At 33.7% G+C, this 13,817-nt stretch overlaps 1 protein-coding gene across 2 annotated transcripts in view; it reads left to right on the forward strand.

The window, feature by feature from the left end:
• TTC37 (tetratricopeptide repeat domain 37) overlaps positions 1–13,817 on the forward strand; it is a 95,641-nt gene that overhangs the window by 33,458 nt on the left and 48,366 nt on the right. For both annotated transcript variants that reach the window (XM_032276168.1, XM_032276176.1), the window contains exons 11-24: positions 857–958; positions 1,790–1,929; positions 4,317–4,403; positions 4,491–4,594; positions 5,452–5,578; positions 6,199–6,378; positions 6,703–6,827; positions 7,748–8,001; positions 9,195–9,297; positions 12,746–12,922; positions 13,014–13,158; positions 13,320–13,398; positions 13,480–13,541; positions 13,658–13,714. In XM_032276168.1, coding sequence (XP_032132059.1) covers positions 857–958; positions 1,790–1,929; positions 4,317–4,403; positions 4,491–4,594; positions 5,452–5,578; positions 6,199–6,378; positions 6,703–6,827; positions 7,748–8,001; positions 9,195–9,297; positions 12,746–12,922; positions 13,014–13,158; positions 13,320–13,398; positions 13,480–13,541; positions 13,658–13,714 — 1,742 coding nt within the window. The remainder of the gene's footprint in view (positions 1–856; positions 959–1,789; positions 1,930–4,316; positions 4,404–4,490; positions 4,595–5,451; positions 5,579–6,198; positions 6,379–6,702; positions 6,828–7,747; positions 8,002–9,194; positions 9,298–12,745; positions 12,923–13,013; positions 13,159–13,319; positions 13,399–13,479; positions 13,542–13,657; positions 13,715–13,817) is intronic.

Consider the following 13,817-nt stretch of genomic DNA (forward strand, 5'->3'; position numbering starts at 1 on the left):
TATCTAAGGTGGAAGGGAAAAAAATGTACCTGCATACCTTGGACTCTGCCTGGATTTGAATTCTGACTCTGCTAATCACTAATTTTAAGACCTCAGAAAAGTTAATTAAACTTTCTGTGTGTCAGTGTTTTAATTTGTAAAATAGGGATATCTATATGTTTAGATAAATAAATAGAAAGATAGACAGATATGTAGATGTATGTGCCTTAGGAACCTAGGCTTTAACTTAATCTTATTAGGTATGATGTTTCTGGAAGAACCTACATTCAAATTGTAGATCTGAATGGCAAATACAAGCCAGGTAGGTGGATGAAGGGAGTAAGAGGAACATTTTAGGCAGAGATGAATCTGTGAAATAGCCTGAGATAAAAGGAAAACTGTTCTTCAGAGAATTGCAGGTTGACAGGGGTTTGAGAATGAAATGTGGGTACAAGGGGGACAAGAAGTGAGATTGTAGGGCGACAAGAAGTGAGATTGTAGAGGGACCTAGCAAAACCTTGGTAAGGAGTTTGCACATTATCCTAACAACAGTGGGCAATCAGTAAAAGATTTTTAGCAGGGAATTTTATAATCTGATTTGTATTTTTAGAAATATTCTGGCTACAGTGTAGAGAATGCATTGGGGTGGATGCCAGGCACTTGGAGTGATTTGGGATAAAGGTGGTGGAGGTCTGAACTGAAGTGGTATTGGTAGAGGTGGAGAAAAATGTATGGAGGGGAATTAATTGGGACAGAGAATCAGTGTGACTTTGTAGCTAATATGAGAGATGAAGAGGGGAGGAATCTGATTTGGAGAGTAGGCGGTGGTGCCGTTCATCTATGTAGTCTCAGAATGTGATTGTCTTTATCCTTTTAGGATTAAAGGAAAGCCCTCTCTGCACAACTGGATGGTTTCATCTGGCAGAAGCCCAAGTCAAAATACATAGACCTAAAGAAGCTATTCTTTCATGCAGTCAAGGTATTTTTGATACTTTTTGGGTTGACATATAACCTAATTTGTTTTTATTTTAAAGGACAAAGATAGTGATTTTAAAAACCAAAATGCTATATTTTGTATTTTAAAATGCTAATTTTAATTTCACTGAGGTTAAATAAAAGTCTGCATGCATGTCTACTAATGTATTTGTTTTTAAACTGACAATGAATATTTAGCAAAATTTTCCTGCATTTGAAATATTGACATAGTCAGTTTAGGCTTGGGTCCTCTGCCTTTGTAATAAGGAAGTTTCTGGTGTGTCCAAGACACATGTGTTCTTAATTTCCCTGATACAAAGAGGGGAAACCTTAGGCATCTTAGAGCATATCTGAATGTGACAGGGTGAGGGGTGGGGATAGGAAATCATGAAAGTGGTTTGCTGTTTCTGACCCACCTGACAGCTGGCCCTCTGTGACTGAGAAATAGTTCACCTTGGTCCATTCTAATTCAGCTTCTTTCTCCTTCCGGTATTCTTAATTTCTTGTATTTGTTATAGGTGCTTTGGTTATGGGCTAACCTTTATTGTTTAGCAGATATAGATAGCCATTGGCGTTTTTTTAAGGCTGTTCAGTTTCATTATATATTGTGTGAAGTTAGAGGTTTTAAATTCAGATGTGTTCTGTTTTAAATTCAGGTCTTTCCATAAGGAATTCAGGGAAGAATTTAATTTAGCTTTGAGTTATTCTTGATGTATATTGTTTTGAAAATTTATGCTTATTGTATCTGCAATTTATTATATGTCATCCTTTAAAAAGGAAAAAAAAAACTGAAGTGATATGCCTGTCTTCATTTGGATACCTTTAATTTTATCAGCTCTGAAGGTCATAGATAATCATGGTGCGTCTGGTGGCAGTCTTTACCAGAGGAATCTTTGTCTTCGTTTGAAAGCAGAGGCTTTGATTAAACTTTCAGATTATGAATCTTCAGAGGAAGCAATTTGTACTCTCGATCAGGTAGTCTTACCAAGTTTTCTTCAACTTTGGTTAGTTTCCAATAACCAGGCAACAACCCTTCTCTGCCTACCACAAATATTTACTTATACAGATTTTGAGTTAGAGGTATGAATTCACCACATCTGCACTTTTATAAGTCACTCATATATTTGGGAACTTCTAATTTTATTTGTTTGCCTTTTGATTAAGGACTTACAGTACTCATGATATAAGACTGTTTCTTTCTTTAGTTCTAGAATTTATTCTCCTTTCTTCCTTTTGCCCTCTTAGGTTATTACTACTTGATTATTATTAATTTGAGATTCTAAATTTTTTCCTCTAGGAGATGTTCTGCAGATTTGACAAGAATAATTAAGAACACTATTAGCTTGATGGTAGAGAATGTTGTTTATTTGCTTCTTTCAAAAAAAGATTGATATTTCATAATGAAATCAATTTCTTTATTTTTGGGGTTCAAGCAATTTGAAATTCCATACTGAAAAAAAAAACATAACTGTTAAATTATGAATTTTAACATTGTGCCCTAAAGATTTTTGTCAGTTAAAGACTACTACTGGTCTAAAATTAAAATTGAGTTTTTCAAATAAGTTTAGTTTTGTATATTTCAAAGGGCTTTGTATATAATAATGTTTTTTTAAATCAGAACCATTGTCAGCATCCTTCAAGAATTAATATTTTCTTGTTTTCCTTTTGCCATCCTGCCAGTCATTTGTTTTGTGTGAATGTTTTATAAAGGTTTTTCAAATAATGTTTTCACAAAAAAACAAAATGAAAAGTTTTTGGACTCTGCTACTTTATCAGAGTCCAGGTCTGAGATAGAAAATGTACAAGATGAGCTGAGAACACCTTGTCATGCTAGAAAGCAAGAAACTATAAAAGGGCTCCGACTGCAAAAGGGCTCAAGAGCTAGCATGAAGAGATTCTTACTAGCTAAAGAGCGTACTAGCTGATGTGCTATGTTGAAATACATCGGATTGTCAAATCTGTTAAAGCTATGTGTTCATGATGAAACAGAAAACAAAAAATCATCAATTGTCCTCAAGAAAACAAATCTTTGGGAGGAGTGCCAAGAACCCAACTGTGAAGAATAAAGGCACTTATCCTGCCTTTTCTGTCTGAATTACTCCTCGGGATAGTGAAATCATGAGGGTAGGAGAAATTTGTCTTTGTTGAAGTATTCCATTTAATAAGAGAAGATGACAGAAAATTGCCATTTTGGAATCCCCAATGAATTAATAGATCTAGGCATCAAAGGTTAATGGTTGCTACCATCACAAAAAGAAAAACAAATCAGGCCAGGCACAGTGGCTCAAACCTCTAATCCCAACACTTTGGGAGGCCGAGGCGGGTGGATCAATTGAGGTCTGGAGTTTGAGACCAGCCTGGTCAATATGGTGAAGCCCCATTCTCTACTAAAAATGTAAAACATTAGTCAGGACTGGTGGTGCACACCTTTAATCCCAGCCACTTGGGAGGCTGAGGCAAGAGAATCGCTTGAAGCCAGGAAGCAGAGGTTGCAGTGAATCAAGATCATGCCATTGCACTCTAGCCTGGGTGTTGAAGCGAGATTCTATCTCAAAACAAAAGACAGTCAGACCCAAACCAAGTGCAAGTATACCTGAAGTATCCTTGGGAATCTTCAAACCTGAATCAGATCAAGCTTCTAAACCTAACTACTAATATACTGGAAATACAGGGAACCGAGGAACATATTAAACACCTTGAGAATACATTTTGCAAAATCCAGACTCTGAGAAACTGTGACAAATAGACCATATTTTTCAACAGTTAAATTTTAAGGAAGAAAAAAAAGAGAAGGAGGGGGATCTTATTAAAAGAGACTTAAGGCATATTAGTCAGTGGAAATGTATATATCTTATTTGGATTTTGATTTTAAAAATTGTTCAGATATTTTATAAGACAACTGGGAAACTTGATAATGTTAAGAATGTATTGTTGGTTTTGTTTAGGTATGATAATGGTAATGTGGTTATGTAATTTAGAAATGAGCTTTTAGATATAGATACTGAATATTACAGATAAAAAGTTAAAATATCTGGGATTTGTGTCAAAATAATCTGAACAGGAATGTGGTAAAATTGGTGGAGGTATAGATTAAAAAATGATTCCCTGTGAGTGTGATTTTTGTAGCTGGATGATGGGCACATGTGGGTTTATTATACTAGTTTCTGTAATTTTTTTATGTATATGAGATTTTCCCTAATAAAAATGTCAGTGAAGATGGATTAATAGTGATAGAAATCAAGACCTCTGTTTCTTTATTCTATTAGCACCCTGCTTTTCTGTGTTCATTTTTTAATTAAAGCAAACATTGCTGTGGTTGTGTTGAAGGAGGTTTATAGCAGTTCGTTTCAATTGTTTTCTAGGTTTCCGATGCAGATAATATCCCAGGACTTTTGGTTCTCAAAAGCTTAGCCTATCGGAACAAAGGTTCATTAGATGAAGCTGCAAAGGTTGGCTTTTTTATTCAAAGTGAGCATTTTTTTGAGTTAAAAGTCATTTTTGTTTGGGTATAGAATTGACAGGTGTCTGTTTTATAGATTATGGAAGACCTTCTTTCTTCTTACCCTGACCTAGCTGAAGTTCATGCCCTTGAGGCTTTGATTCATTTCACCAAAAAGGACTATCTACAAGCAGAAAAATGGTAAGGATATATAGATTGGTCGTAGAACCATTAACATCTTAGTTTTTTTATATTTCTCAAAAATTCAAAATGAGTAGGCTTGATTTTGTATGACTTTGATCTTTGTGGGCTTTAAGTTTTAGTATTTTTAAGAAATGTTTAGCATGTAGTACAGTAGCTGTAAAAAATTATATAATGGATTTCAAACCTAATTAGCTGTTCTTGACCATGTGTGGTGGCTCACACCTGTAATCCCAGCACTTTGAGAGGCCAAGGCAGGCGATTACATGAGCCCAGGAGTTCAAGACCCGCCTGGGCAACATGATGAAACCCCGTCTCTACTAAAAATACAAAACTTAGCTGGGTGTGGTGGCACATACCTGTAGTTCCAGCTGTTGAGGAGGCTGAGGCCTGAGAATTGCTTGAACCTGGGAGATAGAGGTTGCAGTGAGTCAGGATTGTTCCACTGTACTCCAGCCTGGTTGACAGAGTGAGACTCGGACTAAAAAAAAAAAATCTAATTAGCTGATTATATTAATAACATTACATCACTAAGCAGATGTAATGTTCAGTGTAGTCTGAACACTTAGCACATGGTAGTACTAAAAGGCCACGGTGCTTTTTAAAGCTCCTCTTCTTCGAAAACAAATGACAGTTTTCCTTGTGATAACATAAATCCTGAAGTGATGATTTGTTTCTAATTTGGCACCTCTGAATCACTCAAACTCTGATTGTTCCAACTAGGAGTCTCCTATAGAGAGAGAGAGAGAGAGAGAGAGAGAGAGAGAGAGACTGTGTGTGTGTGTGTATTTATTTGTGTGTGTGTGTGTGTATTTATTTATTTTACTATTTCTTTTTACTACCCTTTGATGACTTAGTTTTCAGAGAGCTCTTGAGAAAGATACTGAAGTTGCGGAATATCATTACCAACTGGGATTAACATATTGGTTCATGGGCGAAGAGACAAGAAAAGATAAAACAAAGGCTCTTACCCACTTTCTGAAGGTAAAGTAAGTGCTACAATTCAATTCTTAGTTGAAATGGCATTACAAAATTATAAATAATAATCATGTAAGTTTGTCACCTACAGTTACTCTTTACTGACCTGTTTTTGGTGCTTTATCTTTCCTATATAAGGTTTTATGATGGTGTTACATGGGTTTTCAAGGAAAAAATTAAAATACAAAACGTTAAAGTTACTTATTAAAAAGCATGTGTTGTAGAAAATGAGACATAATTATCTCTGATAGACAACACTTTTTAGGTAATTTCCACTGTAGTTTTATGATCATATAAGGTAGATGTTTAAAGTCCTGTTTTTTTAGATCTTTGACATCTGTAATTCCAACATTCTTATCTTGACTCATCAGAGCAGATTAATTCAATAACAGCTTTAATTTTACATTTCCTTTACCAAAAAAGAAAATTTTTTATACTTCCATTTACTTTCTATAAGCAATGAGGGACAGCTTTCCTGTTTTAAATCTTACATTAAAGGGTTTTTTGGCCTATTTTTGTATGTTTAATGAAGTTATTTCTTTTTTCTTTAATATGTGTATCTTCTGTATTTTTTAAGATATTAAATGAACTTTTGATGTTCTGGTTTGTCAATATTTATTTCAAAGGCTGCAAGACTGGATACATATATGGGCAAAGTTTTCTGCTATTTAGGTCATTATTACAGAGATGTAGTGGGAGATAAAAACAGAGCTCGTGGATGTTATAGGAAAGCCTTTGAATTAGATGACACTGATGCTGAATCTGGAGCTGCAGCGGTTGACCTAAGTGTGGAGCTTGAAGATATGGTATGTCTAATAACCACGTTTGCCTTTTTGTTTTTTTATCCTGAGTATATAAATGAAAATATTTTTATATATGTATACTTGAAAGTTATTAGTTTTTTTTTTCTGTAGGTGCAATAGAAATATTTTTACATCTATAAGTAAAGTTTTTTTCTATTGGCAGATATTAAATTACTAACCACTTATTGTTGAAACTGTAGTTTAGTGTCTACCAGTGTAAGTTAAAAAAATCAGAAGTGAGAAATGAAAATATGTTTGTGTACTTTACATGAGTGTTCTGTCTTTTTATAATATTCAATGTATCTAATATTAGTATTTTCTTATTAGGAAACTGCTTTAGCTATCCTAACAACAGTAACTCAAAAGGCAAGTGCTGGAACGGCAAAATGGGCCTGGCTTAGGCGAGGACTGTACTATTTGAAAGCTGGTCAGCATTCTCAAGCAGTGGCTGAGTAAGGCACCTTATTGTATTTAAACAATGTTAGACAAGCATAATCATTCCTTAAATTAAGCATTATTTATACGCCAAATGAACTTTACAAATTGTCTCTTACAGGTTGTATTTTGAGAGAAGAAATAACAAAATTACTCTATGATCAATTGGTGTTTATTGTCTGCAGGGCAGTGGAATTGCAGAGATGGATTAAACAATGTGCTGTTTTTGAGGAGATAACCAGTTTAGTGAATTGAAGTCTTCATAAATATCTATAGTAGATTCTCAATAGAAATTTTAGTGATGAAAAGCTGAGGCACATATCTTTGTATTCTGCTGACATACATTGTTTTTGGCTAGGGAGACATTTGACAGCTTGAAGGGCATTTGGAGCAGCTCATATATGATCAATTTGAGTCATTTGATTTGAACAGTACTTAAATGTAAATATATATTTGAATCAAGATAAAGTTGTTTCTGGTTTATGTTAGTATCTAGAGTACAGGCATTTTCACGGAAATGGAATTTGATCACATATTTAAAGCATGCCTATTTCTATATTTTAACTATGGTATTTCTGTTTGGTAATAGGATTGCAGGTGGGGGATTATGGACTGATGAGGCAAACTGAGATGGTCACCTGTCCTGGTAGTATAGAAAACTCGAGTTCTTTGAGATAATCAAGGAAAAGAAATTTTGTTCAGCACTTTTTCAAAAAAAAAAGGATTTTATTCTTTTTTATTCTGAAATTAAAATAACATTTCTTAGTATTAAAAAAATTAATCACAAAAGGAACAGATTTACCTGCTTTAAATATCACTTTTATAAGTAGAAGAAGCCACGGATATGTATGATTCAGTTGAATTATTTATTTTATTTTTTTCAGATTTGGAGATAGTTCTATAACTTTTAGTTCTCTTACCGTTTTTTAAATTTTAGTTTACAGGCAGCATTAAGAGCAGACCCGAAGGACTTCAATTGTTGGGAATCATTAGGAGAGGCATACTTAAGCAGAGGAGGCTACACAACAGCCTTGAAATCCTTCACGAAAGCCAGTGAGCTGAACCCAGAATCGACATACAGTGTGTTTAAGGTTGCAGCAATACAGCAAATCCTAGGCAAATATAAGGAGGCTGTAGCTCAGTACCAGGTGATCATTAAAAAGACAGAAGATTATGTCCCTGCTTTAAAAGGTAATTTCTTTTTATTATCTCCTTTGACTTTTATGATACTTAAGCATAAAATCCTTGAGTAGATTTCTTACCTAAATATATTGAATAACTTGAAAAGGACTTCTTTAGTCAACATCAAGCATCTGGTATGAACCTCTTACAGTATAGCTTATATAGATTTGAATATAAAAAGATCAAGTCTTGTTTCATAAATTAACAAAAAGTAATATGATAGAGATTTAACTTTTAGACAAATAGTATAACTATTAGATCTAAAAAACTACCTCTAAAATGTGTTTCCCTACTCTTACGTTTTTAATTCATTATCCCCAAATATCTTAATCGCTATAATTACTCTGTAAGTTATACAAGCTTATTAAATTATTTTTTTTAATTTTAGAGACAACTTGCATTGTTTTGTAGTTATCTAAGTTAGTTTTGGTAATATAAAATACCACCATGCATGTATAATCTACATTTGTAATGATTATATTTGACCTTTTAAAAAAACCTGAAGCTCATTATGTATGCTTTCTCTCCTCCATTTCCTTCTTCTTTCTGCTTTTTAAAAAAACTTTACAAATTGTGTCATCCCTGCTTAGTAGCCATGCTAATCTTTTTATCATTCTAGTTTTGGTGTATGTGCTGCTGAAGTGAGCACATAGACAGCATAAATAGCATATTGTAAATTACATATAACTTAATGCTTGAAACTTTTTTTTTTAATTTTGTAAAACTCTTTCCTCAAGAGAAGGAGAACTCACATTTATGAAATCTTTACTAGACGCTTTAAGAAATCACTATTTCATTTAATTCTTATAGTTTGCTATACAGATTGTAATATAAAAAGATCATACCTTGTTTCACAATGGTTAATAAGTAGTAATACGATGGAGAGCAACATGTAGATATCTCTATTTTTGTAGCCAAGGTTTTAGGAGGTGAGTAACTTGCCCAAAGCTAAGGAAATTCTTGGGTTCCATAGATAACTTTTTCAGAACTTCTACTGCGTGTTTACTCCAATAGAACTCTTCCATTTGAATTTCTTATTAAATTTAAATGAATGTAGGATCATGCTTTAAGACAATTTTATAACATGCCATTAAGTTTTATTTTCTGGAAAGTGCTTTAAAATAACACCAATAAATATATTTGAAATTCATTTTAAGTGTTTTATATGTTTTAATAACAGTGACAAACTTACCTGATTTTAGGTTTGGGTGAATGCCATCTTCTGATGGCAAAAGCAGCTCTAGTTGATTATCTTGATGGAAAAGCCGTAGACTACATAGAAAAAGCACTGGAATATTTTACTTGGTTAGTATTATTCTTATTATTTATTGTGTTGATTTTTGTAATACTATAATGAAGCCAAATTTAGAAGATTATTTTATGTATTCTGCTAGATATAGCAGTTACGCAGAATGTCAAACATAAAGAATAACAGACAAGCCAATTAATTCTAGGATATACATGTTGTATTAATTTTACCCTTGGGGAAACAGATATAATTTCTTCTGCACTTAATAGTGGCTGGCTGGATGCATAGGAAAGAAGAGGAACGAAGGAGCAGTCGGCTAGTGGAACAGCAGTTCTGACACCATGTGTTAGTGTTCTCTTTCAGTAGGCCTGGAAATAAATATCTTTAATTGGAACCAATAGGGAAATAGGGCTTCAGGTGGTCAATATGCTTTACATTCAGTGGTGAGACCCAATAGTAGGATTATTAGTAGGTCTTGAAGGTAAGGGGAAATGACAATCTGATTGCTCCTGAAGAGTAACTGTGTAGGAAAAAAGTGATGTGTCTAATAACAGGAAAGGAATCAGAAAATTTTGAGTAGTTCTATGAAATGTACATTTTATAGAACTGTAAATTCATTGGTTAGGTCAGAAAAAGTGTTATCTGTGGTAGATAACTTCCAAACGTCCACAAGTTAGATGTACATTTGAATTTTTTTGTAACTCTTAAACATCTTTCTTTTACTTCCCCTTTTTTCCTGCTTCGTTTCTCCTCTGTTTTCTAATTATTGGTTGCTCCAGAATTGCTTTTCATATAAACCAAATATGAAATGAAAACTTAACTTTTTTGTTTGTTTGCTTTTTCCCTACATTCCTTGTGAATACAGCCTAACCCTTTTTTATCTCACTGAATTTTATTGCTGCTTTTCAAGTCTCACATAATGTAATTCTTTCTAAAGAGAAAGTTACTGTGTAGAGGGTATGCTTTATTTGAACTGGTATTTAAGAGTAAACACGAACCTTTGGGTGACAGTACCTTAGTCATAAATACTGCCTTTCTGAGCCTAGGAATATTATTCTGGATAACATGTAACATAACCCATTAGAAGGTGGCATATAAAACAATTATAATCTCCAAATGTATATTTACTTCTAGACTTAAAAGGAGTTAATGCTATCTCAATTATTGTATTAGGGTGATATAAGTTAGTTAACTTTATAGATTTTTTTGTTTGAACTTAAAAGTAAATAAGAATTTAGGCTGTTAAAAATCACCTCTGTTTCACTTTTTTCCCTCTCTTTTCTCATTTTTTGTTGTCAATTTTAGAAAATTTGCAAAGATATTTAGACAAAGGAACTCCAAATAGTATTGCCCTTCCTTCTTATTCTCAGTGGGCTTTTAGTCATGACCACAATAATTAATATTATTTTTAAGGAAGACATTGGAAAATGATTTTTGGCTGGACTCCATGAGTAGAAAAGACTATGAAAAATGTTCCATCTGCTTATCCATCTGCCAGTAACATAGCAGCTTGTGATAGCTGATTATTGAGACTTGGCTTAAATGAAATTGCCATGTTTTATTTATAAGATCTCAAGAAGAGAAAAATGAAGAGAAATATATAGCTGAAGTTTTTCTCATTCTAAAAGGAATTGCCCTCTGTCACCATAATTAATATTTCTCTTTGCTTTTTGAACTTGTTCATTCAGTCTGCTCTTGTTTCTGTAAATGTGGTTCTTCAGATTTTCATGTTTAGATTTTTGTTGTTTTTGGTCTCAGGGAATAAATATTCAACATCGCCAATCATCAGGAAAATGCAAATCAAAACCACAGTGAGGTATCATCTCACCCCAGTTAGGATGTCTGTTATCAAAAAGACAAAAAATAAAGGCCGGCGAAGATGTGAAGAAGAGAGAATTCTTATATGGTTTATGGGAATGCAAACTAGTATAGCCACTGTGGAGAACAGTATGGATATTTCTCAAAAAACTGCAAATGGAACTACCATATGATCCAGCAATCCCACTACTGGGAACTTATCCAAAGGAAAGGATATCATTATGTCAAAGAGACATCTGTACTCATGTTTATTGCAGCACTATTCACAATAGTCAAGATATGGAATGAACCTAGATATTCAACAACAGATGAATGGATAAAGAAATTGTGTTATTTATATACAATGAAATACTATTCAGCCATAAAAAAGAATGAAATCCTATCATTTAAGGCAACATGGATAGAACTGAAAGACATTATGTTAAGTGAAATAAGCCAGGAACAGAAAGTTAAGCACCATATGTCCTTACTCAAATGTGGAAGCTGAAAAGAAATTGATATCATAGAAGTAAAAAGTAGAACAGAAGATACTAGATGCTAGAAAGGTTAGGGAGAAGGGAGACATGGGAGATTTTTATTAAAGGACACAAAATTACAGCTAGATAGGAGGAATAAGTTCCAGTGTTCTGTAGCACCATAGGATGCCTGTTGTTAATAATATATAGTTTCAAATATCTGGAAGGAGGATATTGAACTTTCCTAACACAAAGAAATGATAAATGTTTGAGATGATTAATATGCTAATTACCCTGATCTGATCACATTACATTATATAGTATCAAAAATCTCTCTATACCCCATGAATATGTGTAATTATTATGTCAATTAAAAAATAAAATTTATAGAAATCTTTCAGACCCTACCAAATACATTTGGTACATTTTATTTGGGGTGCCTTCATCAGTTTTTTGCTGCCATAACAGAATACCAGACTGGTTAATTTACAAACAATAGAAGTTTATTTGACTTGGTTTTGGAGGCTGGGAAGTCCAGGAGCGTGGTGCTGGCATCTGGTAAGGGTCATCCTATGGCAGAAGGGCAGAATGCAAGAGAAAAAAAATGGGACTGAACCTACTCTTCTATCAGGAGCTCACTCCTGTGACAACTAACCCATTCCATCAGTAACAGTATTAATCCATTTAGGAGGGCAGAGCCCTCTTTACATAATCACCTCTTAAAGGTTCCACATCTCAACATTGTTGCCCTGGAGATTGCGTTCCCAACTCATGAACTTTGTGAGGACATAGTCAAAACTGCACAGCCTGAGGGAAGACCTAAAATAAAAAACCTGAGTTTACAATTGTGAATTGTAAGAGAGTTACAAACTTTATTGCCTTGGTCATTGCTTAAACAAACACAAAAAGCACAGTTTTAACATTGTAATAATAAAATTGGTCCTGGAAAACTTACTTATTTATGTGATTGCTGCTACATCTAATAAAAATGGTGAAGAGTAATAAAAAAGCATCCACAAAATTTCTGGCACTTAAATAATCCCTTCCTCCTCCCCTTTTTCCTTTTCTTCTTTCCTATTGGGGAGGTGATATGATAGAATTCAGTTAGGAGGAAGCTCGTAAAGCATTTGCAGTGCTCAGTGTACAGTTTTTCTGTTTCAAGTAATAATGAGAGATAAACTCTATGCTTTTTACAAATAATTTATAAGAATCACACTGTTTCTTTTTTTAGTGCTCTACAGCATCGAGCGGATGTGTCCTGCCTCTGGAAGCTAGCTGGGGATGCTTGCACCTGTCTTTATGCTGTCTCACCATCTAAAGTGAATGTTAATGTTTTAAGAGTCCTTCTAGGTCAGAAAGAAGGAAAACAAGTATTAAAGAAAAATGAGCTCCTCCACCTTGGTGGAAGGTAATTTGCAAAGATTGCCAGTTAATGACATTCAAATTGAATTAAGGCATTGTAGCAAAAAAACATAACATTCACTTTTATATTTCCGTAGGTGCTATGGCCGTGCATTAAAACTGATGTCTACATCTAATACGTGGTGTGATCTTGGAATTAATTATTATCGCCAAGCACAGCATCTAGCAGAAACAGGCAGCAATATGAATGATCTTAAGGAGTTGCTGGAGAAATCTTTAAATGTATGGTTTAAATTTTTTACAAACTTTTAAAAACACTAAGTGCTTTTCTCAAAGATGTTTTAGTAGAAGTAAATAGCTTTTTCACATAAAACCACATATATATTGATATACATGCTGCTATTCCAAGAAATAAAAATTAATCTAATTTAACTTCTTTTCAGTGTCTGAAAAAAGCAGTGAGACTCGACAGTAATAATCACTTATACTGGAATGCTCTTGGTGTGGTTGCATGTTACAGTGGTGAGAATTAACACTTCAATACTTTTAGAAGATTGTGTATTTCAAACAAAGTTCAGTTTCATCAAGTTCTGTATTTTTCAGGTATTGGAAATTATGCCCTTGCTCAGCACTGTTTCATCAAATCAATCCAGTCAGAACAAATTGTGAGTATTCTATGTGTCTATGAAAAAGAACTTCATAATTTAGAATTTCTAATTTTCTGAGACTTTCAAGTAGACAAGGGGCCTATTTTAAGAAAAAAAATATATATGTTTTGTAGAATGCTGTTGCATGGACCAACTTGGGAGTGTTATACTTCACAAATGAAAATATTGAGGTAAATATATTGCCTGTCTGTCATATTTAAAACAAAGAATGTTTTCTATATTATTATCTCCTCAACAGCTGAGCTTCTTGGGGGAGAAATGTTTTTGCATGTT

Source organism: Sapajus apella, unplaced genomic scaffold, assembly GCF_009761245.1.
Source record: "Sapajus apella isolate SASKATOON/1434 unplaced genomic scaffold, GSC_monkey_1.0 scaffold1, whole genome shotgun sequence".
NCBI lineage: Eukaryota > Metazoa > Chordata > Mammalia > Primates > Cebidae > Sapajus > Sapajus apella.